Source organism: Chaetodon trifascialis, chromosome 11, assembly GCF_039877785.1.
Source record: "Chaetodon trifascialis isolate fChaTrf1 chromosome 11, fChaTrf1.hap1, whole genome shotgun sequence".
In the NCBI taxonomy this organism is placed as follows: Eukaryota; Metazoa; Chordata; class Actinopteri; order Chaetodontiformes; family Chaetodontidae; genus Chaetodon; species Chaetodon trifascialis.
The window spans coordinates 1049563-1077316 of record NC_092066.1 but is presented as its reverse complement, the minus strand read 5'-3'; the positions used below and the strand labels follow the sequence as shown (position 1 = coordinate 1077316).

At 49.4% G+C, this 27754-nt stretch overlaps 1 protein-coding gene across 22 annotated transcripts in view; it reads left to right on the top strand.

Moving 5' to 3' along the window:
- Positions 1 to 27754, top strand: part of LOC139338526 (discs large homolog 1-like protein) — an 87928-nt gene that overhangs the window by 30594 nt on the left and 29580 nt on the right. For 9 of the 22 annotated variants that reach the window (XM_070973642.1, XM_070973626.1, XM_070973621.1 and 6 more), the window contains 2 exons: positions 17813 to 17977; positions 22770 to 22919. In XM_070973642.1, the coding sequence (XP_070829743.1) occupies positions 17813 to 17977; positions 22770 to 22919 (315 nt within the window). Of the gene's footprint in view, positions 1 to 6140; positions 6550 to 17812; positions 17978 to 22769; positions 22920 to 26545; positions 27108 to 27754 lie in introns of those variants that run through there. The other 13 variants (XM_070973630.1, XM_070973632.1, XM_070973628.1 and 10 more) reach the window with 4 other exon arrangements.

Here is a 27754-nt window from a genome sequence, read left to right as displayed (position 1 = left end):
TCCCTGCTCTTTCTCCTCTCCCCCCTCTCCCTCTCCTCTCCCCCCCGCTCCCCCCTCTGTCTCTGGTCCTCTCCCTTCTCTCCCTGCTCTTTCTCCTCTCCCCCCGGTCCTCTCCCCCGGGTCTCTCCCTCTCTCACTCTGTTTGTATTCCTGCTGATGAAGACTCTCTGTGGTTTTGCTGCATGTTAAGCTGAGCTGCCGTGTCTGCAGCAGTCTGCTCTCGCTGAATAATGGATCTGTCTTTGTGTCTCAGTGTGTCTCACAGAGACTGTGATGGATGAAAGGGACACAGGAATGTAAATTTTGTTGACGTGCTTTGTCTCCATTATTAAAGTGGTCCTTCAGGGGACAGACGTTACATTTAGACAGTAAGTGTTCGCTTGAAGACAGTTTCTTTCTGGTGAAGGTGCAGGATGGGCCTGGCACAGGTACATGTACAGGTACGTGCACAGGCACAGGTACATGCACAGGTACAGACACAGGTATGTGCACAGGTACATGCATGTGCACAGGTACATGCACAGGTACATGCACTGGCACAGGTACATGCACAGGTACAGGTACATGCACAGGTACATGCACAGGTACAGGTACATGCACAGGTACATGCACTGGCACAGGTACATGCACAGGTACATGTACAGGTACATGCACAGGTACATGTACAGGTACAGACACAGGTACATGCACAGGTACACAGGTACATGCACAGGTACATCCACAGGTACAGGTACATGCACAGGTACACAGGTACATCCACAGGTACAGGTACATGCACAGGTACACAGGTACATCCACAGGTACAGGTACATGCACAGGTACAGGTACAGGTACATGCACAGGTACATGTACAGGTACAGACACAGGTACATGCACAGGTACACAGGTACATGCACAGGTACACAGGTACATCCACAGGTACAGGTACATGCACAGGTACACAGGTACATCCACAGGTACAGGTACATGCACAGGTACACAGGTACATCCACAGGTACAGGTACATGCACAGGTACACAGGTACATCCACAGGTACAGGTACATGCACAGGTACAGGTACAGGTCATGTTGAAAATCTGGCGCTGTTATTTCTGAATTCCTTTCTACTGTTTCTTGTTTTGGTGATTCATGTATTATTATTATGTATTGTTTGTTTATTTTTCACGTTGGGCCTGTCTTGATTGATTACTGGGCCAACAAACATCAGACCAGTCTGTCAGCGCCGTGCTCCAGGTGTGTTTGCTGCCCCCGCTGGTCGACAGGTGCTCTGACACCTGGATTATTTAAACACACAGCGAAAGCGGAGCGTAGGATCAGTGTTGAGGATCCAGTGTGCAGCTCATTACACTCTCTCTCTGCTGAAGTCAGAGCTGGTCAGCAGGACTTGATGCCGCCTTGAAGACTGAAAGTCTGTGTTTGAGCTGCAGACTCTGACATGGGGGGTGGGGGGTTGTGGGGGGCTCTGCCTCAGATCAGCCCAGTGCTTTATTTGTGGGCCTGGAGTGGCTGTCTCCACGTGTCCTCTAACGAGTCCAGCTCTGTCTCTGTTCTTGCGGCGGTGGTTGTTGGGACAGGAAGTGCCTGACGTTTTGATTGACTTTCCCACAGAGAGCAGATCATGAAGCTCCAGCTTCCTCCGCCTCAGCTCACTGAGGAGCTTTTCCAAGTGCTGCCCCCCCCCCCAAAAAAAAATCCTGCACACTGCACCTTTAAAAAAAACCCAATATGACCAACAAATGTTGACATTTTCATGACATGCAGTAAATATTAGTTGATCAAACTGTGCATGCTGTACAAAACGTTGCTTTGCACATATTTAAAGAGCAGACAGGTAAAGCTGTTAAACGGGCTCATTTTAGCCTGTAAGCAGAGAGGATTCTGGGAAGGGAGTGGCACAGAGATGCTGCAGATCTGATGGCGAGGCTTTGATATTTACTCAAGTGGCTGTGATGCTCCCACTCTACCCCCTCCCCCACCTCAGGGCGACGCCTCGCCATCTGGGTCGACACAGAGACAAGAAGTCCTGCCAGACGGTCCTTTGGGACAATAATACACACAGGCGGCCATCTTTAGACTGAGAGTGGCCCTGCGTCACCACACCTGAGGGGGCTGTGGTAGTTTCAGGTACAGGTGGGGCCTCAGATCCAGTCCAGAAACAGATCCGTGAGGTTAATCAGACATACAATCAGCGAGGGATTCTGGTCACATGACACAGTCTCTGAGCCTGTCCTGGAAAACCTGGAAAACCATGTTATTTTCCAGGGTTTGGAAATGTTTAAAGGAAACTGGTGATGTAAAAAATCCCTTCAAATGAACGAGAAACCTGTTCCTTTGCTGCAGACAGCTTGTCCATCAGACGGTGTCCTCAAGTGGGTCAGAACCTCTCAGGACGTCAGTGAGGACTGTGAGGACTCAAGGACATACTAACATGAATGTACAATAAAAAAAACTACTCTTGAGTTTGACCTTTCGGGCCTATAGATACAGAGAAGACAGACAAGAGACGTCAGTCTTCTTGTTTCCATGGACGTATTGAAGCTGTGGTGAAGACAGTCTGTCTCCCTTTGAAGGGGAACCACAGCTACAGCCTGTCTGGTGATGTGCTGCCCCCTGCAGGATGTGTGTGGTGGTGCTTCTGTCCACCCCAGTCTGCAGGGTTTCCTGTGATGGTCCCTACTGGTTTCACTGGGATTTACACAGACTGCTGTTCTGGTTCAGTGATAGGAGGGCACAGTGGACGTTTTCCTCCTCACCTCCTCCTGTGAGCTTGGCTCCTGTGTGAATGGACGGAGGACTGGAATGGACAGAAAAAGGCATTCTCCATCTTAATGTGGACGTACTCTGAGTGTTGTGATGGACTTTGAACGTTTCGTTCAGCTCCTTCAGTTTTTGTTTGGCTTTGGGTTTTCTGTTTGATCATAATTTATAAAATAATACAGAGCAGCATCGTCATAACGAAGACGAGGACAGAAACAACGCTGCAGCACTCAGCTGACATGTCCAGTGCAGTCCAGCAGGGGGAGCCAGTCCACAGCTGAACACATGAACTCATGAGTTCACCTCCAGACTCACTTTTCTGAGTGAAGTCCTGACAGTGATTGGTCCAAACGAACCAGACTGACACAGAAATAAACACCAATAACAACATGATCAACAGCAACAACAACATCAACAATAACAAAAATAGTAAGAATAAAAGAACGTTTGAACAATATTTTCTGCGTTAGAAAAAACCTGAGACGATTTTTTATATATTACCTGACCCACAGCCCAGGAGGACCTGAGACCAGGTCATGTCAGGCACACACACACACACAAACGTCCTCAGTGTGAGTTGTGCAGTGTGTGTACTGAGCGATGTGTAAAAAGCAGCAGGGTAAATTTAGAAGGAGGCCATCACATCTGAACCTGTCAGCTGCTATCACTGTCACTGCAAACACTCAGTCTGCACTGTGTGTGTGTGTGTGTGTGTGTGTGTGTGTGTGTGTGTGTGTGTGTGTGTGTGTGCCAGCCTGACTCAGGCTTTGATAATGAGGCACTCAAACAGCAGCACACGCACACACACACACAGAAGCCAAATGGTGCAAACTGTCCAAAATGTAATTGACTTAAATGGAAGCTTCATCTGATGTCTGTCTGTCTGTGTCTTCTGTCCTCGTCCCCCTGTCCTGTAGTTCAGTCGCGGTGTGTTTTGGTGTGTTTTGTACAGTCGTGGAGGAGGAGGCGCTCATGGAAACACGTTCTCCTCATCCAGAATCGAATCATGTCTGAATATGTGAACATGCAAGACGTCCTGTGTGTCACTCTCAGTGGACACAGTGGTGTAAGTACTACAGTACCCATGAGCCTCAGCTGCCATTGCCGTAGAGATACGTGGCCACGTGCTCCTGTCCGTCATGCTGTGCTGTCAGAGCTGCTGGTGCTGCTTCTTTTCTACCTTAAATATTAATTTTCACGTTCGAGTCGATGATGTGTTTGAATTTTTGTTAGCAGACCAACAGTCAGTTCCTCAGTGACATCACGCAGGTGGTGAATGATTGGTCAGGGCCCGCGGTGTCGCCTGCCACGCCTTCATGACTCACCTGATCGAGTTGTTCAAACCTGATCGAGCCGCCTGTCAACGTGTCACCAGGAATTGTCCTGCTGTACTCCTGCTCTTCAGAGGATGAACCCTCTGCTCTGACGACCCCGTGACCGTTCAGTCAGCGCCACCTTCTGGACAAACCCTGAGCCTGTGGCTGTAATGAATGACGCAGCCTCTGGGGGGCGCCAGCTGCTCTTTTTAGTGGACTTTGGTTTCATCTCTGGTCTCATACTTTTTTTAAATGTCTAATTTACATTTTAGCCATATTTTTCCTGCGTCGTCTGTAATTAGATTTGAATATTCGTCTTTTAAAATAGATTTTGATTTGTCAGTGGTGGCATGAAGCGAGCAGCAGTCCTGAATCACTCGTCCGTCGTTCAGAGGAAGAAAATAGCTTCAACATAATCTAATAAAACCACACGGAGACCTTCGTCCTCCTCCTCTCCTCCTCACTTCTCACATTTTCTCTCATCTCCTCTTCACCCTGAATGACTAACGCAGAGACAGACAGTGGGCGGATGTGTGTGTGTGTGTGTGTGTGTGTGTGTGTGTGTGTGTGTGTGTGTGTGTGTGTGTGTGTGTGTGTGTGTGTGTGTGTGTGTGTGTGTGTGTGTGTGTGTGTGTGTGTGTGTGTGTTGTAGACGTGCAGAGAAACAGTCCAATTAAAAGCCGGCAGATGTAGACGAACAGATAGGAGGGAATCTCTCAGCTTCCTGACGTCTCCGCCCAGGACACACACACACACACACACACACACACACACACACACACACACACACACAGACAGTGATCAGATCTCAGAGGGAGGTGTCCCCTGTTCATTCTGCAAGTCTTCCCTGTTTGCTAACGCTAACTTCTGGTCGATGCAGGTGTTTTCGCTCCTTTATGTGTGAACTTTGACCTCTTTGAAAGCCAGAAGTCGTCCACACCGAGCTAAAGAGAGCACCTGGTTTGGAGAAGAAGCGCCAGGTGCAGCAGTGAGGTGTTGAAGGTTCATCCGTCCATCAGCAGGACAGGCCTGTTTCTGCTCCTAGCACTGATGCTAACAGTGACCACGACACACTCATCCTGTAAGGTGTCTCCTGAAGGCTGGTCCAGGAGACACTGTCTCTCGCTCTCATGGTGAAGCTGTCTCAGTCTCATGGTGAAGTTGTCTCTCAGTCTCATGGTGAAGTTGTCTCTCAGTCTCATGGTGAAGCTGTCTCTCAGTCTCATGGTGAAGCTGTCTCTCAGTCTCATGGTGAAGCTGTCTCTCAGTCTCATGGTGAAGCTGTGTCTCACTCGCATGGTGAAGCTGTCTCTTGACACAAAACGTTCAGAAACGTCCTTTTGTCCATAATAACGCAAAATACTGATGTCAAACTGACAGGAAGTGTTGATGTAAATAAAGGCTGCACCTCCTTTTCTCCCCCTCTGTCTCTATTCTGGTGGTCAGCTCTTCCTCCTCAGTCTCCTCCTTCGATTCCTTTTCCTCTCCATCTGACTCCTCCTCTTCCTCTTTTTCATCCTCCCCTTCCTCTGGTCCTCCACCTTTCCTTCTTCTTTTCTCCTCCCGCTCCTCCTCCTACTCTTTCTGTCTTCCTCTTCCTGCCTCCTCCTCTTCCTTTTTTTCCATCTGTTTCTCCTCTTCCTCTCCTCCACATCACTGACTTTGTCCTACATCACTCTACCTTCCCTGAGGATACACCCCCACTCTCGCTCTCTCTCTCTCTCTCTCTCTCTCTCGTTCAACCCTCCTCGTTTCCGATGAGTCATGTGACCAACCTCTGTCGCCCCCACCCCCCTCTCCCTGGAGACCAATCACACCCCCACAGAGGAAAGCTTAACACACGCACACACACACAGACACAGACACACACACACACACACACACACACGGACACACAGTGGTGCTTGCTCGCCCTGGCTCTCATCATCATCACCACTCTGTCAGTGCAGAGAGAGAGAGAGGGAACGCAACAGGGAGAGAGGAGGAAAACGAGAGAACGAGGGAGAGAGGAGTCGAGGCAAACGCCTGAGAGGAGGTCAAGAGGGAGAGGAATATATTCTACCAGAAGAAGGAGGAGGAAGAGGAGGAGGAGGAGGAGGGGTCAGTGGAGACGAGGAGGGGGGAGGTTCTCCCTGAATGAAGGAAGAGCTCTGGGAGTCGTTTCCTCCCCGCCGCGATGGAGCGACGCGAGGAATGAGGGCGGATGGTGAGAGCAGGGAGCAGCAGCAGCAGTGGAGGAGGAGGTGGAGAGGCTGGAGGTGGAGGCGGAGGAGGAGGTGCGGGGGGAGCCACGGCCGGAGCCGGGCGGCGCGGGAGGAGCCGGCAGCGCTCCCGCAGGAGGCGGCTGTCGGCCAACTGCCCCGGCGCCGACAAGATGTCCCCCGGCATGAAGAAGGTGGAGTGCTTCTCGCCCATGCTGTGCCACTGCAAGGTGGCCTGCACCAACAGCACCATCTCCCTCATGTTCGGCTGCAAGGTGGGTGGAAGCATCTGCCAGGAGGGAGGTGGAGGCAGAGTTTGGCGTCTCACGTGGTGAGCGTGTGTGAGGTCACGGCCCGGGCGTCGGGGTGCGTTCGTTTCTAAAACCTGGAGAAAACTCTCAGAGCCAAACTGAGTTTGTCCAGTCGGGCGTCTGCAGGTAAACTTCACGCTGAATTTAAGCTGTTTGTGAGTTCATGTCTGCTCGCCAGGACCAATCAGAGCCACAGCTAATGATTATTGTAAGTATTGACTGATCAACTGTGATCACGATTCATCGTTTCAGTGTCACAAAAACAAAGTGGCGTCTCGCCAACAAACAGAGCAGCAAACCCTGTTTTTGCTTGATAACTGGCCTCACGATGAATCGATCATTTGTCTGTCGACTGACTGATCTCTTAATCGATCAATGGCTGTAATCGGTGTGTCGTGAGCATTAAAAGGTGTCGGCGGTCCGGCGAAGACGTGATTGATTCTTCAGTTTTTCTTGCTATCAGTTTTCTGTTTGTTTCCTTTTGTACTTTGAAACTTGAGTTTTATTTTCCATTGTTTTCTGTCAGGAATAATAACTCAATGCACATTAGCCTGAATCTGTCAGTTTGGGTAAATTAAGAGTAATTTCTCGGTCAGAGTTGAAGCAGACTTTGAAGCATTTAAGCTCAATAAGTGACCAAAGCCCTGATCGCTGTCACGCTCATCTGAATGTTCTGAACTGACGACAGCTGAGGTTTGTGGTTTCACACGTTTGGATGATTGTGGGTCTCTAGAAATGAGCTGTGGTTCTCTGATGGGTTAGTGCGCTTCCTGTTTACATTCATGATAAAGTGCTTTTAAAGCAGGTTTTCTCCGTCACCACGGACGGCGTGGAGACAAACCTCAGCCCGTTGGTTCACCTTCAAACCTGAACGCTGGCGCTCCATCACAGAAACGTAGTTCAGGCAGAGGAGAGATGGACACTCATGAATATGAAAAATCTCAGAAGGCAAACCTGTGTGGGCGACACAGAGAAACACTGCAGGGCAGTGAACACATCAGAGAGAGGAGAGGCTGAACACAGTCGAGCTGGAAACCAGAAAACATGTCAGACCCGGAAAGGACCAGACCAGGTTCTGCTGTGCTTGATGCTGCTGCCCTGCGCCTGTCAGACACAGCTGAGGGTGGAAAGCCCTGTAGCTCGGCGCTCAGCGGCTGTGTTTACTGTTTGACCTGATGCGACACAATAGGCTGCCCGAGCTGCTTGTCATCTCTGCGTCACTGAATCGACCAGTCAGAGGCCGAGATGGCAGCGTTGCTGGGATGCGATTGGCCGACAGGCAGCATGAGAGGCAGGCCGGCAGGCACGTGCATGTGTGGTCAACATGTGCTCTGCAGGGAAACACCGACTCTCCAAAGCCTCAGTCAGACATGAGGGATGGAGGCGGCGAGCTGAGACACGAGGAGCCGAGCGAAGACAGACCTGTGGGGACAGAGTGTGTCCACTGATCGTACTGGTCTTTGAAGCGCTTCAGTGTGTCTCTCTGTCCTCACTGTCAGTCTGTGTGTCGCTGTCATTCAGCTGGATGTGCTTTCAGGTCCAGAGTCCAGATCCCAGATCAGTCTGAAACCACACACACACACACACACACACACACACACACACACACACACACACACACACACACACACACACACAGAAGCTGAAAGCTTTAGACCGCCGTGTTGGTTCACACAGGATGTAGTTGTGGTTTGTTCCTCTTCCTGTTCCTGCTCCTGCCTGCAGACTAACGTGTCTCTACCTGTTATGAGCTTGTGTCCGGACGTTCGTAGCCTTGTTGTTCAGGAGGACGCCACCTGGCCAATCACTGTGCGAGTATCAGATTGTTTCTTTCAGAGAGTCGCTGAAGTCTTCAGGGCAGACCTGAGGTCAGTAAATATAAAGAAGACGACAGCTGAGAGCTGTGAGGAGGATAGAAACTGAGACCACTGCTGACCTCGACCCTCTGACACCGGGGAGCCGGGATTGGTTATCTCATCCAGAACGCTCAGATTGGCTGAGGCTTTATTTACCTGTCTTGTAAATTCTGTCAGGTGAGATCACAGCAGGCCAGTTTGCTGTCGGCATCCATGAGCTCTGTGATAGAAAGTCTCTGATGGACTCGAGTCCACTTAAATTGAACCTCCCCGTTGACCTTTTGGCCCCCTGGCTCTGATTGGACAATCACAGTGAGCGCCTGGGGGTGGGGGGGTGGAGTTACAGTATCATGTGGAGCGCTGCGTTGACCTCTGAACCCTCAGGCACCGCTCAGATTAGCGCTGCCTGTTCTACATGGATCAGGATTTGATTGGTGTCGTCGTTAATCTGAGGGATTGAGCAGATGACGCTGAATCTCAGACTGGAGCCTCGACGGTTAAAAGCTTCAGCGGTGCTTCTGATTAACCGCCCGCCTGTGAATTCTGCTCCGCATCAGTTTGATCACAACTTGTCTTAATTAAGTCCCATCGATCAGCCCATCGACTGCTTTCTGCCACACACTCAATAGATTTTGCCGGAAGTTATCAATCGTGGAGCTGTAAAGTGTTCAGAGTGAACTGAATTCACCACAGCTCAGAGAATGTCTTAGCTTCAACTCAGCCCTCATCCACCCGCCCATCAGATCCACATCCACATCCACGTCCTGATCCACATCCACGTCCTGATCCACATCCACATCCACATCCACATCCACGTCCTGATCCACATCCACATCCACGTCCTGATCCACATCCACATCCACATCCACGTCCTGATCCACATCCACGTCCTGATCCACATCCACATCCACATCCACGTCCTGATCCACATCCACATCCACGTCCTGATCCACATCCACATCCACATCCACGTCCTGATCCACATCCACATCTACATCCACATCCACGTCCTGATCCACATCCACGTCCTGATCCACATCCACATCCACATCCACGTCCTGATCCACATCCACATCCACGTCCTGATCCACATCCACATCCACATCCACGTCCTGATCCACATCCACATCCACATCCTGATCCACATCCACGTCCTGATCCACATCCACATCCACATCCACATCCACGTCCTGATCCACATCCACATCCACGTCCTGATCCACATCCACATCCACATCCACATCCTGATCCACATCCACATCCACATCCACGTCCTGATCCACATCCACATCCATGTCCTGATCCACATCCACATCCACATCCACGTCCTGATCCACATCCACATCCAGATCTACATCCAGATCTACATCCAGATCCAGATCTACATCCACATCCAGATCTACATCCAGATCCAGATCTACATCCGCATCCAGATCTACATCCAGATCCAGATCTACATCCACATCCACATCCACATCCACATCCACGTCCAGATCCAGATCCGGATCCAGATCCAGATCTACATCCACATCCACATCCAGATCTACATCCACATCTACATCCACATCCAGATCTAGATCCACATCCAGATCTAGATCCACATCCAGATCCACATCCACGTCCAGATCCACGTCCAGATCCACATCCACATCCACATCCAGATCCACGTCCAGATCCACATCCACATCCAGATCTAGATCCACATCCAGATCCACATACAGATCTAGATCCACATTCACATCCAGATCCAGATCCTCATCCACATCCAGATCTACATTCACATCCAGATCTAGATCCACATCCACATCCACATCCACATCCACATCCAGATCCAGATCTACATCCACATCCACGTCCAGATCCAGATCCAGATCCAGATCTACATCCACATCCACATCTACATCCAGATCCAGATCCAGATCCAGATCCAGATCCAGATCCAGATCCAGATCCAAATCCAGATCCAGATCCAGATCTACATCCACATCCACATCCAGAGCGCCTGAGTGAGTTCAGACCTCAGCTCACCTCCATCTGTTTGCAGCACCGCTGAGAGGGAAAGACCACTGCTGTGTGTTTATCCAGTGTTTAGTCAGTGGTACAGGAACTACTCACATCCTTTAAGTACAAGTAGTAATACAGTGCAATACAATACAGTGTAGAAATACTCTTCAGGTCAAATCCTATACAGTATTTTAGCATCAATATATGCTTGAAGTAAATACTCGAATAATACTCTGCGTGTAACCTCACTGGATTACAGTTGTTCATGTGTTCATCATGTTCATGTTTTATTGTGTGAAACTATAAAGTGGAACTATTAAGTGTCATAGAAGGAAAGAAATGAGGTACAAATACCTCAAAATTGTAGTTAATTGCGGTATTTGGGTAAATACAGTCGTGTGTGGTTTCAGATAATATTTCAGTGTAGTAAACCTTCAAACAGTCCGATGTTGGATGTCAACACTGAGACAAAGTGTGTGGATGCCGGTGGAAGCCGCCCGTTGGACGTCCGTCTGAGGGTCTGCTCGTACCACCGTGCAGCTGCTCTGTGGGTCTCGGCGTTGTGGTGTGACTGTTGGTGGTTATGGTGGCTTCAACGTCAATCCTTCGTATCCGTCTTTGTGTCTCTGTGACGGCGCTGAGACGACCTTCTGCTGCGTCCCTTCTGTGGCAGCTAAACTGAAAATTTAAAAAAACATCGTTACTGGGAAAAAGATGTGAAAAAATCATACAATACTCTGAGTTCTGACTCCGGCCATCGGTCCAATGCTGCTGCTGGTCGGGGTTTCTTAAACCGTCGTCTCTTCACCATCTCACCTCTGAAGCTGCTTCTCTGCAGGTTGTCTTCGTGTGTCCTTTCAGACTGTCCTCACACTCACTGCAGAACTCTCCCCTGTGGTAGTTAGATAAAGTAGGTGGACGACATGGGTTACTCACAGAATTGCGATGCAGTCGTTGACGGTCACATGCTGCACGACGCCACCAGCAAGTTGATCGGCTTATTTCAGGAGCCAGCCAATGGCGGCTGACCTCGTTTGTTTTATTCATTGCCTGGGCCGTGACCACACAGCGGCGGGTGCTGAATTCGGACCCTGCTGACAGCAGCAGCTCTGCTGGTCATTTCCAACCCAAACCACACTCTGCCGCTCAGCGTCTTCCTCTTTGTTTGTTGATTAAGCATCAGTGAATTTCAGGAGCGTCCTCTGCAGACAGGTCATAACAGGTCACATATTTGTTCCCACGTTTGAATATGGCTGCGTAAAGCGATTACATCAGTGAAGGACGAAATGTTTGAAACCCAGTTGGGGAGATTCAGGAGAAGCCTGAAGTTGTGGACAGAGTTCATGGCTGCTGCGTGTGGTCGATGGGAAATCATTGAAACACTTTAAAGTTCCTGTCTGTCCTCGCACAGCAGCCAAGTGGACAGACAGACAGACAAAAGACGGTAAATACAGAGAGATCGTGGTGGGATATTACTCCTCGCTTGGTTGTTCCCATCTTCTTCTTCTTCATCACATCCCTGAATCATCCAGAAACCCTCCTCCTCCTCCTGAACATCCTGCTACATCCGCTCCGTGGTGATGCTCCTATTTATAGCAGCTTTTGGCAGGCAGGAGTCGGCGCTGTGCCTCCTCCTCCTCCTCGTCTCTCTGAGAGCTGTCGAGGAGGAGGAGGAGGAGGAGGAAGAGGCGGCTCTCTTCAGGCAGACAGTGTCATCACTGGAAACCTCCCCGCTGCCTCCTACGTCCACATTTCCATTTATGCTGCTCTCGTCCACAGTGAGTGGGCTCAGTGTCTCGCTCAAGGACACTCTGACATGAAGCCGCTGCAGCGACCTGCGATGCGTTCACAGCAGCATCGTGGCGACGTCCACATCGGCACCTTTCACCCTGTGGTTCACATTTTAAAAGCAGGCGCTGACTGAAACAACAACAGTTGAGAATAGTGGACAGGAGCCAGAGCACCACCTTCATGGCTCCCCTTCCAGCCCCTGTTCAGTCGCACAGATGCAGACCGATTTAGGCTGCGAGGGCTCAGTGACCCGCAGAGGGACTCGAACCTTTAAACCCACTGTTTTCACACACTTCCTGCTCTCAGACAGTGATTCTGGGCTTCTCTGCGCTCGTGTTTCCTCGGATTGTCGTGACAGCTCAGGTCGCCTGCAGCCTCCCGATGCTTCTCCATCTGCTGCTCTGTGGTTGAGCAGCGTTCGGACAGAGCTGCTGTGTGTTTGTGTCTCTGTCAACAGGCCACGTCGGCGATGACCGTTAGCGAAAAGTCCGCTGAAGATGTGCTGAAGCAGCCGGGGGCGCGAGAAGTGGTTTGGCTGGTGAAATGATCCCGAGCGGTTTATTCCACGTGGGGTTTCTGAACGAGGGGTCAGGGAATTTACCTCAGTGTTTTCTGTTATACCTGGCAGTTTGTCTGAATGTCCTCAGGATATTTATGTAGCCGTGTTTTTAAAGTAGTGCCAGACAATAAGACTCGTCTATGGACTTCACATGTACAGAAACTTGTCTGAGTTGCCTTAATTTAACTGAGAATAGTGACGTATAACCAGGGGTTCACATTTGAACCCAGCCTGTCCAGAAGTCCTGCACCTCTAAGTGGTCCTGGTACTGGTTCAGTTTATGTTTCCACTTAAACCATATCCCGTAAAAATGCTCTGCTGTGTTTGAGATTTCCGGCTGTGATAGATTTAAGTAAAATCCCAGTTATCTGTGGATCACTGCGATAATGCTGAGAGTCTTTAATGGATAATATTACATTATCAGCCAGCACTACCCCTCATTAACATGCTTCAGTGACGTTGAAGGCGTCGCTGGTTGGAGGTCATCTGGACTCTGCATTGTAATCTGCCTTCCCATTTTAATGTACTCGGATGTAATCCCCGAGTAATTAAATCAGTAATTAAAGCAGGACCGTCATCGTGGATCATTGCTGCAGACGCAGTGCAGCCACATCTGTAAACATCTGTCAGCTGACTGTTTCACCACAGTCAACCAAGGTATCAGGATGCAGAACATGACCGAAAACTCACTGCAGGAAGCTGGCAACTTCTGAACGGTCTGAAGGGCTGCCGTGGAGCTCTCGACCAGTACTACAGTAGTATCAGCTGTACTGCAGTATCTTTAATGTAAGCCTGCTTCAGCCTCTCAGACGTGTGTTTGTGTCTAATTCACATGCAGCATCCTGCAAAGTTACATGAGTCTGTGTTGACACCAGTTCCTCTGAAGCACTGGTCACACTGGAGGAGGACTGGTGTCAGTTAACGCTCGGTGCAGTTTGAGGATCAAACCCAGCTGCTATCAGAGGAGGAAAATGAGTCAGACTCTCCAGTGAAGTGATTGACAGCTGTGATTGACAGGCTGTGGTGCAGCTGAGTCGACAGCAGGGTGACGCTGTCTGATTGGTCGGGCTGCAGCACATCTGTCCTCTGATGCAGGTGTTCTTACCTGACCTGTTTAATGGCTGAGTGTTTGCTGAACCCTTGAGTTATTTAGATTGTTGATTTCATCAGATCAGAGGGAGGCTCTGGAGCTGGTCACAAGGTGTGAACAGAGAAGTGTGAATTCTTCCACACTGTCCTGAACGAGCGTCAGGCTGCCTTCTCACACTCTGTTACTGCTGAACAACGTGAGACTCTCATCCCAGCCATCAGCTGGTCATGATGGCTCACACGGAGGAGATTGTTTGTCTTTTTGAAAGGCTTTCTGACTGAAGAGGTCCGGTCAGGAAGCTGCACTGACTGGCTGTGTCAGCAGGATGAGCAGCTGTCTGCTGTCGAGCATCTTCTGGGTCTTTGTCCAGCTTCATGTGTGAAAAAGAAGTCGTCTCTCACATGATTTTTCAGTTAAAAGCTCCTGGAGTTGGGTTCCTGGGTGTTGTCTTCAGTGTTGAAGTGGAGAGAATCAAAAAACGCTTTTAGCTCGTCAGTAACAAACGGAGGTCTCACATACGGAGATGTGTTCAGACACGATGTGAGGTACAAAACGCAAGGAATCAAAATGAGACCAGTTTGCTCCGTCTGTGTGAAAGAGCTCTTTACATTCAAAGAAAACAGACATTTCACATGTGAAATCTCACGGGTCTTTCTCTGAAGTGATTCCTAAAATAGCTCTTGTGTTGCGAACACTGCTGCAGACACAGTGTGTCCTGAACGCAGCCTCTGACAGACAAAGCAAGAGACACGATGGACCAGCCAGATGAAACATATAATCCCCTCAGCATGTTCGGGGTCCACCGGGGTCTCCTGCCAGTTTACTGTGCTCAGAAAAGCTCCAAAGGAAGATGCCCAGGAGGGTCCTGATCACATGCTGAACCCCCTCAGCTGGCCCCCTCCGTCATGAAGGAGCAGCGGCTCTGCTCGGGGTGTGCTCATCCAGCCGTCCTGTGGAGGAAGCTCATGATGAAGGTGAGGGTTGGGGCGAATGTGGACTGGTTGATGGAAGGTTTTGCGTTGTGTCTCGGCTCTCTTAACCACAGCGATGCAGCACTGCAGAGTATCACTGCTGCAGCTCACTCACCAACAAGAAACCTGAACTGCTTCACAACTCGCGCCCAACCTCACCGGAACGATCCATCGCTTTCTGTCAGGGAACCGTGGCCAGATGGTTCCAAATCAAACACAGATTTTTAGCTTGAAGTTCAGGAATTTGATAAAATGTTTTTGTAACTCTGACTTCACCAGGATTGAGTTTCCAGGCTGTAGCTTCAGGTTTCGGTGATGTTGGTCACATCAGGATTTAGCTCCTCAGTGTCCGTGTTGGTTCAGAGTCACGCCTCTGACTCTGTGAGCGGTAACTGTTGGCCGCCTCTCTGGCAGCTGCCATCGTCCTTCATGAATTAAGCAAACGTTCGGTCTGTCGGCTGGCGGCGCTCAGCCTGATGAATGGAGGCGCTGCCCTTCACACACCGATGGCTGTGTGCAGACTGCTCGGTCAGAGAGGAGGTGATGTCTTCCCTCTGAGGAGAAACAAGGAGCACAATGACCAGATGATGCACACTTTAAAGGTTCAGTCCAGCCAGATCACACAAATGAAAACAGATGACGTTCAGTTTGTCAAAACCTCAAAGATTAGAGTTTGAACCGTTGGTGTTTCTCTGGATCATCCAGACGTCCACACTCGTCCACAGCTCATCTGACACTCGTCAGCAGCCGTCAGCTCAACATGTTTGTGCACATTTAAGACTCAAGGATTGTCACGAAAGCAGAGATTCTGTTTTTGACAACTTGTTTTATTGGCTGCTGTGATTCACGCCGTCATTGACTCGTTGGCTGCTGACGACACGTTGATCGACGACTGCTTTAGTTTGAGTCTCCGTTCTGTCAGAGACTGACCTTCTGATTCCTGATGAGCCTGATGATCGTAACGCTCAGACGTTTTTACCTGTTACGACACAACAAAAGGTGTTTCCAGGTACCAGCAGGCTAAAAACAAGGCTTACCTGGTCTGTTGCAGACCACACTTTGGCCTTTGCCGTGGTTCAGTAACTGACCTCCATAGAAACGTTTGGTCTCATCTTGAACTGCAGATGAACTCCAGAAGGCTTGTCAGGTTCAGGTTTGTCCAAACCAGGATATGATGTTCACACGTACAACTGCAACTCCAAGCCAAGATGCTGCTGTTAAACACCTGTAGACACACTTGGAAACTTCTCGAAACGACAGTCTGAACAATCTGCAGACGTTCAGTCTGCAGACTTTCGGCAGTTGTCGACTAATTGATTATGTTTTGATTGGTTATTATTTTGTTCATTGACAAACATTTACTCTATAAAACATCAGGAAAGAGTGAAACTGTCGCTCAGTGTCCTGAACAGTCCAAATATAAGTGAACATTCGATTGATAAACTAGTGATCGATTGATTTTCTGTAGGTCCATTTTTCTCTGAAGGTGTCCTGATTGGAGGTCAGATAGGACTCATTCCCCACAGCTGATTGTGTTGTTGATCAGAACAGCGCTCGTCTCTGTGCTGCTGGTGGGAGTGACGGCTCAGACGCAGGTGGGCTGCCAACCTGCCAGCTGATCCAGGCCTCAGCCAATCACAGGCAGTCGTCCTGTTCAGATGCAGATTAACGTCCCTTTGAAGCAGCTGCTGAAAGTTTCTGAGCTTCTTACAGCAGCATGGAGGTTTCATTAATGTGCCACATAAAGCAGTAATTCATCCATGTGGCACTCCTCCTCCTCCTCCTTTCTGTCATTTAGTCGAAATTTGTTGACCAAAAATGTCGTAGATCATCATAGTTCTGCTTGTCAAAGGTTGTAAATGAGTTTTTGTCTTCACCAGCAGAGCACATCAATCAATCATCAATCATTTGAAATATGAGCACAGATATGAAAATGAAATATGAGGAAGAGGAAGCAGATGTGTTGAGATGAACTTCCTGCCGTGGATTCATCGTTAAACTAATTCTTTCCACCCACGGCCCATCACACCTCTGTCCCGCCTCCTGTCCAGGAGACGGTGCTCAGGAGTGGACTGGAAGGCGTCCGTCACTCAGCCTGAGTCTGGTTATGTAACGCGCAGGTTCAGGACAGTCGAGTCGCTCACCTGTCAACATGAACTTCTCTCCTTAAAGCCAGAAAACAGATGAGTAAGACTCGGAGCTCTGACTCATCAGGATGTGAAGCTGCAGCAGACGAGACGCCTGAGAGGGACATATCAGCCTCGTCTCAGCTCTCGTCTCCGTCTTCAGCTCCTTTAAACACTTTCTAAACCGTCTCATTGTGCTGCCTCTGTCCGTCAGTCCTGTCAGAGAGCATAGTGCTGTTCCCCGATGATGGAAGCATCGTGTGTTCACATTCCAGCCAGCTTCACTGTGAGAAGTCATGTTTTTGTATCAGGCTCTAAAGACAATGTTACCCATGAGCCTCAGCAGCAGTCTCTTGAGAAGAAAGCAGGCGGCACTTTGTTTGCTGACCCAGAATCCAGAAGCAAATGAGCTTTTTCTGCAGCACGTCAGAATTTGAAGCTTAGTGGTCGGATGCTTCTTGCTGAAATGCATCGTGGGAGTTGTAGTTTTCTCAAAGAATCAGATATTTTCCAGCACAGGTGTTCACCTTTAGCACAGGTGTCACCTCATGTGGCAGGTGATTGGAACTGATCGTCACGGGTTCAGCAGGTTGTGGACTTTGACGTGTGTCTGTTGTCTCTTGTCTTTCTGACCTCAGAGTCTACGTTTGACCAGCACGGCCTTAAAAAAACATGAACAACAAACACAGCAGGTTTGACTCAAACACGATGGAAACTGAAGGTGCAGTCATGTGACCAGGTTTACGTGATGGCGCCTGCCGCCTGTCAGACAGACTTCAGGTCCACATCTGTATTTTGACCGTTCTTCCTGTTTGTGTTTCCTGTTCCAGAAGTACAGGCACCACGATGAGGACTCGTCCCCTCAGGACCAGAGCTCCCCCCAGCTCACGGAGGAGGCGGGGGGAGCGGAGCTGGTCCAGGTAGCAGAGAAGAACCTGTCCCAGATCCAGAATGTCCACGGATACGTCACCCACGCTCACATCTCCCCCATGAAGGTAGGAGAGCCGCTGTGCTCCTCTGTCTGTTAACCACTTCACTTGGACAGTTTGCTCTGCTGCAGCTCATTGTTTACATTTATTAATGAAGAAAACAGTAATTTAGTGATTTTAAAAGTAATTATTGTCTTTCAGTGTTGGTGAGTAATGTTAAATACACTGATGATGTCATAACAGGAAGTGACCATGAATCATGTGTTAACATGTTAGAGTCAAACCTGTCCTCTGCCTGTCCATCACTGTGTCCTGGATTCTGTCTTCACCTCTCTGTTTATTCATGAATGTGTTTCTGTCCACACACACACACGCACATACACAGAGGGAGGATGAGGTCGTTGCTTGTCTGTGTTGCCTACATGTGGTTCATTGAAACATTGAGGCTGCTGTGACGCTCACACCTGTACCTGCTCCAGCTCTCCATACCTGTGTCCTGCCATGATGTCATCACACACATAAACACGCCAGTCAAACTCCTCCAGTCAGGCCCCCCCAGTTACTCCCTGTGAGTCCAGGTGAAACTGAAAACTGAATCAAGAAGTAAAGTGAAGTGAGATGAAGAAAAGTGAAGGACAGTGAAGAAAAGTGAAGGACAGTGAAGAAAAGTGAAGGACAGTGAAGAAAAGTGAAGGACAGTGAAGTAAAGTGAAGTGAGATGAAGAAAAGTGAAGTGAGATGAAGAAAAGTGAAGTGAGATGAAGAAAAGTGAAGTGAGATGAAGAAAAGTGAAGGACAGTGAAGAAAAGTGAAGGACAGTGAAGAAAAGTGAAGGACAGTGAAGAAAAGTGAAGTGAGATGAAGAAAAGTGAAATGTTCAGATGAACCTGTCAGAGTGCTGTGTGACAGGTAAAGGTGGCCTCAGGGCTGCTCTGACGTGTCACCCAGCAGAAGTTACCTGTGACACACATTTTCTAACAAATACCGTTCAGCCATTAAAACCCTAAAAAGCAGCTTCTCATTGGACGATTCAGTGACCCTCACCTTCACCATCCATCCAGAGCAAACTCTACAGTTTGTCCTCCAGGGGGCGCTGGCAGGACTCTACAGTGTTGCTGGTCTGGTTCTTGGACTGTCCTGCTACACGTCCTGGTCTTAGATTGACTGAGGTCAGACCGGGGCTGCGGCTCTTCTTACGGCGTCACGTCCTTCTGCGTTCGATGCTGCGTTCGCTGCCAGTCGGTCAGCGTTTACCTGAAACTGATTCTTTTCCCTGACTGACTGTTTCTTCTTCTCACACACCCTGAGCTGGTTTCTGTGTGTTACTGAAGCCAGACCAGGACCTGGCTTCCTGGAAGCTCGACCTGGAGGATTTGGCGTCGCCCCGGTCACATGACTCTGCTTCCTGTTCACGCTGTCCTCCATGCTGCTCTGTCAGCTGCTGCTGCTGTGTGTGTGTGTGTGTGTGTGTGTGTGTGTGTGTGTGTGTGTGTGTGTGTGTGTGTGTGTGTGTGTGTGTGTGTGTGTGTGTGTGTGTGTGTGTGTGCGTGCGTGCGTGCGTGTGCGCGCGCACGTGTGTGTGTGTGTGTGTGTGGCTGCTGCGATCAGTCTGTCCTATGAGCTGTGTGTGTGTCTCCTTCAGTTGTTGGAGGTGTGGAGTGGACAGCAGACTTTCCAGTTGCATTATGGGAAATTTAGGATCCAAAAATACTGAGAGGAAAGTCGTGTCGTCTCCCTCTGCTGCTCACACTCTTCTTCTGAGTCATGATGAGGACATGATGAGGACGTGATGGACATCGATCATTTTGAGATTTTACCAAGCAGACATTTGATAAATTAGTAGACAAATAATTGATAGATGGATCAGTAATGAGGTTAAACAATTTAAGTCTTTTCACAAAGAGAAGTAAAGACAAGAAAAGGCAAAGGTCAAAGAGAAACACAAAGTGGTGAACTCGCTCCATCCTCTATGAACGACTGAGTCTTTCCAGGACGCCCCTTTCATACCCGATCATGATCCTCTCACCTGTGACCAATCAGCCTGTTTACCTGTGAATGATCCAAACAGGTGTTTCTGGAGCGTTCCACATCTTTCAGTCTGTGAAACGTGTCGCTGCATCAGATTCACAATAAGAGATATTTACAAAAATCAATGAAGAACATTAAATATACTGACTTTGAGCTGTTCTCAGGTCAGTTTATGAATCAGATCAGCTGATCACTTCCTGTTTGATCAGATGGTCACAGTCTGATTGGTTGATGTTTTTAACAGCGTCAGATTCTTCAGATTGAACCAAAGAAAAGTGAGTGTTTGATCTGCTGAGGGTGAAGTTCAAGCTGAAGACTGAACGTCAAACAGCTGCTCAGTCTTAAGCCCTCTGTATTCAGACGCCTTGTGTCTCTGTGACAGAGCTAAAGGCTGAAAACCAGAGGCGGTCTTCTGTTTGGACTCGATGAATCTGGTCTGCTGACGAGCTGGACGAGCTGTCTCACAGGCCGTCAGACGTCTTCACGCTGCCGTGGTCGCGCTGGCAGAGCACATGAGCTCAGACTCAGCTGGACAAACAGGCCTGATCGTTCAGGCGCTCAGCGCTCACTGGAGCTCTGCTGCCACCCTGTGGTGTGAGGACGCACTGCTGAGTCTGCACAGAGCGTCCACTTCCTGTCGGGACCCGGAGGTGGATGGCGCTCATCTGGTTTCTGACCGAGTCAACTTTGTGCTGATAGTCAGACAATAACTGTATTGATTTCAGATACTTCGATGAGGAGTAAACAGGCCTGAGGTCAGATTTTAGACACACTCAGCTGATCAGATGGAGATGATTTAACATTGACTGTGTGTGTGATGTAAAACACTGTCCATCAGCACAAAGAGCCATCAGTCATTATAACCTGATGGAGCAAATTATCTGTAAAATCCTGAATCTTTCATCAGAAACATGGCTCAGTTTTCTTTGTACAGCCCAAAATCCCGAGTCCACAACCAGCATGAGTGTTTGATAAGAAGGATTTGGCTGATGTGCTTTTACCGTCAGTGCATCATCGTTCTCTCATCTCTGATCCTTCAGCTTTGACTTCATAAAGATGTATGATGAGTGGGAACTCTTCATCACTTTTAAGAACATGTATCTGTGCTCAGTTAGAATATGTTCTGTGTAGGGCTAGGCCGATAGAACGATAGCGATATGTCTCGCGATAGACACATCGTCAGTATCAATATAAAATGCGTTCGATAAAGCATTCGATAATTTTTTTTTCTTCGTCGGAAGAAACCTGAAGTTGTGAAACGAGGTTGGGTGCATGAACAAAGACACTCGCTCTCAGGTAACTGAGCAACGTAGGGAGTAATCGCTGATCAGTGAGAGAGACACGCTAACAGCCAATCATGTAACATTATCATGTTCGGTTGCGCCATCTTGTTGTCACGTGATTGTTGCTCCGCGAGGAGTGAGATGAGAAATAGAAAGTGAGCGCTGCAGCGAGCGAAGAAATCTTTGATAAAACAGGGAAAGTCAGCTCAGTATGGAGTTTTTTGGATTCTATAAGTCGGACCGTAGTCAGACCAATGTGGTCTGTAACTTATGCAAGACTGTCGTCCCCACCAAGACCGGTAACACCACAAACTTATTGAACCAGCTTAGCCGCGCTCACTCTTTGGAGCGCAGCCGTATTCGCCAACGTCCGCCAACCGCAGCAGCACCGCACAAGCAGCTGACCACCATGCAGAGGTATCTGCTTCAGTGCCTGATGACAAATCATCTAAAAGGCACGAAGACATAACGGAGGCAGCGGCATCTCATATAGCTAAAGACACGCTTCACTGAGCACTGAGGAGAAGCCAGGTTATAAACATCTCTTACACGTGTTTTTTTTTCTTTCTTAAACACACTTGCAATAAAAATCTAACTGAATAGTTCATGTATGTTTAGAGTAAGAGGAGTGACTAAAGTTGTTCATATGTCGAGGCTGGTTTTATAGTTCAGTCAGTGTTACTGTGCTGTCAATCATGTTTGTTTGTTTGTTTGTTTGTATGTTACAGATGTCAAGTATCTGCTATGTTTCTAAAACACTGCACATATCTGAAAACATTTTATTCAGTAGAAGGTGAATCAGCTTGTAAACTTTCTGCACTAAACCTGTAGAAAAAAAAGTTCTCAGGTTTCTCTGTTTACATTTTTACACTTTTTTGACATTTATTATTCGAGTGTTTTCCATGGTTGTGTTGACATTTCCTTTCTGCCTTGATAGCTGAGGGGATTATAATCAGAGGAAGGTTAAATTTAAAATAAAAATATTTAAATTGAATGTATTTTCACCTGATCCTTATTTTAAATAGGTCATAAAAAATATCAATAATTATCGATATCGACCGATATAAAACACTTAGAGTTTTCAGCCACATCGCCCAGCCCGAGTTCTGTGTGTCACACATGACCCCAGCTTCAGTTTAATGTCCAGGTGTCCGTGGTCTTCATTGTGGTCTGCTCTGGTGTCTGATTGACCTTATTGATTAGTGAACAGCTGTAGCTGCAGTAGAAGTTCTTCTGGCTGTCCTCCTCCAGCAGACGTTTACGTACCTGTGGGAAACGAGTCGGCCGTCTCTGAATGTGAAGCATGGCGTTGTGGTGGTGACGTGTGGCGTGCTGTCGTGTCTCAGCTTCCTGTGGTTCATATTCATGATCTGACAGAGATGATGCTGATCATCCCTCCACCCGTCTTCTGCTCGGCCTCTCACTCATCCTCACCCTTCCCTCTCTGTCTCACCTCTGTAAGGACTAACTGTCTCTCTCCTGCTTTGACTTGTCTGTCTTTTGACCTCTCCGAGACTCCGTCTCTCCTCCCCTCCTGTATCCTGTAGGTAGCATCTCTGGAGTGCATCTTTGACGGTTCTTCAGTGTTAGGACAGCACCTCCCGGAGCTCCCCTCCCCTACGCCCTCCACCCTCTATCCCCACGGCGAGGACAGCCCCCTCCCCTCCTGCTCCTCCAACCCCTACCCCCCGATCCAGGTAAACCCCCAACTCCCCAGCCCCCGTCCTGCTGGGTGTTGTCATGGTGCTGCTGCTGGAAAAGAATAATTGTGTTTCGGGACCATTTTTCAGTCTCTGTGACTTTGTGTCATTTTGTTTACATCTCATCATGTAGACGGGACACGGTTAGCTTAGCTTAGCATGAGGGGGAGGGGGAGGAATGGTGAGAGAGGGTCTCTGAAGACACCCACCAGCACCTCTGAAGCTCGCCTCTTGTCCTGTTTGCGTGATCTGTTCACATGTGGAAGCCACAGTTTGGTGTTTTATGGAGTTCAGAACAGTATTGATCCTCTGATCTGACGTTTGGCAGGAAAGCAAACGAGCAAAATGTTGAACTGTTCCTTTACCAATGTCCACGTGTCAATATGCTGTCCGTTGGTCATCCCACCGCTTTGATTATGACAGACAAACATCTCTGGATTTCCATTTCACTTCATTTACTCTCACGTTCCCTCAGGATGACTGTAATAATTTTGGTCAGGTCAAATTTATTTGTTCAGCTCATTTCATACAGCGTGAGCTCGACCTGCTTCACACACAGCAAATATGAACAGAGAACGACATGAATGCATCGTAAACATGCAGAAAGAGGCTGAAGGAACACATTTAGGACCCATCGAGTGGTTTGTAGACAACGAGCAGTATGTCAGACAGTGAGGTGAGTTTGGAGTGGATCTCCTGACTGACCTCCACCACTGACAGCAGCAGGAGGAGGAGGAGGGTCTGGGTCTGAGGGTGACGGGTCATTGATAGGTCTGAGATTATAGTGTGAGAGTAGAACACACAGGTGTGTATGATCAGCATTTCAATGGTAGGATCCATTGTGACCAAGTGGCAGCATGTGTGTGGAGCTGAGCCCTGTGGGACCCCACAACCAGTGTTAAACCTGCCAGATTTAACAGGAAGAGCATCAGTTAAGGACACACTCGGACGGCTGGACGCTGTGTCAGTGCTGCGGTCAGTCCTGAACCACATCCTGCAGACTGTGGAGCGACAGTGAGTGTGCAGCTGTTTGTAGACGAGCTTTCACTGAGAAGAGGGATCCTGGAGGTCGCTCTGTAGTTGCTGATCATCTGTTAGCCTGTCTCAGCCTCACAGAGCTGCTAGCGTGACTGTCTCATGTCTCCCGAACCGACGAACCAGCAGGTGGAGGTGTGGATGCTGAACACAGGCTGGAGGAGCTTCTCACCTCCGTGCACCTTTCACATGTTGTCAGATTACTTGGGTTGTACAGAAACTCTGAGCTGTGCAGTGATTGGTCGCACTTCACATCAGACTGAACGCAGAGCAGCCGTTCGGTCGAGGGCCGGCGCTCACGGCGACGCTCTGTGGTGGAGAAACCTCCACATCCTGCTGCTCATTGTTTCCTCCACGTTTGATGTGCGGCGGCGTCCGTCCCCGGCCTGACGTCAGCAGGCAGCTATCTCCAACACCTCCGCCGCGATAGCGCAGTGAATGGATCCTCACATCCTGAAAGACGCTGAGCGCCGGGAGGACGCACTGTACGCTCTTTTTTTCATTACTCCTTCCTTCTTTCATCTCTCCTCCTCCGCCTCTTGCTTGCTCTCCTCAGCAGCGCCATGGCAACACAGGAGATGAATGCCGACAAAGAAAATCATGACGGCAGGAAAATGGAGGAGGAGGAGGGGGCTGAACCTGCAGAGAAGGACAAGGGCAGATTTAGTGAGGCTTTCTGTGACGGGTGGAGGGGGTGGAGGGGGTGGGGGTGGCCTCCTCTTGGTCCCCACAGAACGATTTACAGCCGCTCTGACGCATATTTATCACCAAGACAAAGGACAAAGGACCGTGAAACGACTTGTCACTAATGCTTCTTCTTCATCGTCTCATCTCTGCTACACTTCATTCCCAGCTGCAGCAAAGGATGCTGGGAGGACAGGCCAGCTCTATTTATAGCCAGCAGGCTTTCAGTCAGTCCTGGAATTTCAGGGAAATCATGGAATGTTTGGGTGCTTTTTCCAGGCGGGGAAGGTGTGAAGAGCAGAGTGTTTTCATGTCTTATACGTTGACTCTCATGCTGATCCACGATGTTAAAGACTCATTCCACAAAGACGATGTACAGTATTTATATCACAGAAGTGATTCCACAAGTCCTAAAATGTCCTTCTGGTTCGCCTCCGTGACCAATTAAAGCTCACGGCACATAACCACAACATCGCCATGTCCAATCGTTTCCTGTGTGATGAGGATAGAGGCGATGAAGGTGAAACTGCCCCTCAAAACACAGAAATAAATAAGGTCACTTTTCATTTTATCAAGGAATCTAAAGAAAGCTACAGCTGAGCAAACAACGCCATGTTGGCCTGAGAGAACCTGAAAAACACACGTTAGTGTCGGTCAGAGCATGAGATCCACCTCATCTCTGAAGCCTCGTCACGGCTCGAGATGCTTCCTGTCCTCACACACACTCCTCCACTTGGCCAGTGATTCTCTGAAAAATGAAAAGACTATTGTTTTGTCTTTGAGTTCCTCGTCACAACGGTTCGGGCTACGGTTTGTTTCTCCTGTAGGTTAACGCACGTAACACTTTTAAGACTGAGCCGGTTTATTCAGGAATTGTAAGTGAATGACGGCGTCCACACGAACAGTTTGGTTTCTCTGTGGTTTGTCCGTGAACTGAGGCTGTTTATAGGGAGTTAAAGGTTCAGGCCGTCATCTATGTAACGCTGGGCGTCATCTGCATAGCGACGAAGTCAGTCTTCCTCAGCATTATGAACCAGAGCGCCGTCATTCAGCCAGGTCAGAGCCTTGTGAGCCTCCGTTTGGACGCTCAGTGTGCCACTGCCTTTCACTGATTCCTCTCTGAAAAGAAATGAATGAAACTGAAATTTAACCCGCGGCAGCTTTGTTAAAGAGACAGAACGGGCACATAAAAAACAATGTTTTCATTCATCGAGGAAAACGTGAATGAACGAGTGAATGAATGAGAAAGACTTTGAATGAATCTTAAGAAAAATTAAAACCCCACGGTTCACACACACACACACACACACACACACACACACACACACACACACACACACACGTGTTTTGGTATCATCTATGAAGAGTTTTAATCATTCATCTGATCTGTTAGTTATTGTTAGTTATTATGTTTTTGTAGTTTCTCAGTTATTTTTTCTTTTTCCGTGTCTCTGACTCTCGCTGGCTGGACTTCAGCCTGTTGTAACGTCTAAATCCTAAATCATCAGCAGTGAGTTTCTGATGAACCTTCGCGCTCCGTCGACTCGCCGACAGTCGCTCGCACATCGCAGGACGCTGTTCTGTCCGTCACGGCCGAGATAACTCAGCAGTTTGCAGGCGTGAGTTTCCCCTGCTGACTCATGTTTGGAGAGACACTCAAAGACAGAGGACTGAAGTAGGACAAAGGTCAGCTGGACCAAACCCACAGAGGACTGAGAACCAGGGAGGAGGAGGAAGAGGAGGAGGAGGAAGAAGGAGCTACGTGAGGTTTCCAGACTGCAGAGAGAGGAGATCAGAGGACTAATTTCCTCCCTGCCTGCGCTCTCTTTAAACACACACACACACACACACACACACACACACACACACACTCCTCGTCAGCCCTGCAGTCTGTTGTTGCTGTCAGACAGACGGAGGCTGGCCGACCGGCTGCTCTCTCTCCGCCTGCTAAGCGATGCTCTCTCACCCGGCAGGTTAATCCGCCCCCGGAGGCTCCTCTCTCTCTTTTTCACATCAAGTCCGGCGCCGTCCGCCGGCGACCGCCGCCGCTCCTAAGCAACAGAAGGAGGACGACCTCAGAGCGTCTCAGCTCCTCTCTGCTCCGTCGCTCCTCTGCTGGAAGCGGCGTCTGGTCACCTCCGCCAGCTCCTCCATCAGCATCTCTGCAGCCTCCGTGTTTGTGTCTGTGAGGAAGAGGAGGAGGAGGAGGAGGAAGGGGGGGGGCACAAGGTGGAGTGAAGCCCCCTCCCATCGTCTGCTCTCCAGCCAGCACCACCTCAGCCACCCCGCAGCCTGCAGCAGGAGCAAGAGGAGGCGCAGAGGAGGCGACACACCACCTCCACCTCCACCTTCACAGCAGCAGCAGCAACAAGCAGCATGCTCAACTCCGTGTGGTACGCCAAGAAGATGGGCCGCCGCATCATGGGCACCCTGAGGAGAACCAAGCGGCTGCACCGGCGCCTACTGGTAGGTCACCTCCCCCCAGCCCCCCACCCATTAAAGAATAAATGTTCATAAAGGTGAGGAGGCAGGGGGAGGTGCTGCTCCGTGTAGCATGAGTCATTTCACAGCCAGCCTGCACACATGCGATGGTACGCCACTGACTGGCGTGTGCATGTTGTTGGAAACGTGTCCGTGGGTCGTCTGCTGTGGATGCGACGCCGCTGGAGGAGGCAGATGTGGGAAAGTTGCAACAGGAGCTGCTGCTGCGTCATGTGGGGGATCAGGATTCATTCTCAGACCTTCACATCAGCTCAGATTCTCCACCGCAGAGCTCGACTCGCCCTTACCCACAGTCCCTTTTCCAGGGATGTGTTATGGTCGTGGTCAGGTAGGCAGGGGCGCAGCGTGGCTGTAAGGGCGGTGCGCGGCGGTGGCGTTGAGGTGATTTGTTGATAAGGCTGCAGCGGCTGTGAGCAGGTTGTTAAATCTAAGCGTGAGTTCGCTCTGTGTGGTTACATGTTCAGGATCAGTGACGCACACACGCTTCGCACGGCGACACAGGTTTTTCCCGAGCTTTCAGCTGCTGAGGGTCGTGTTCGACGGCGCAGATGGCGAGCTGGAGTCTCCCTGGTCTCAGACGGCGCTCGTGGTCCTGTCGGCGTCAGGTTTGG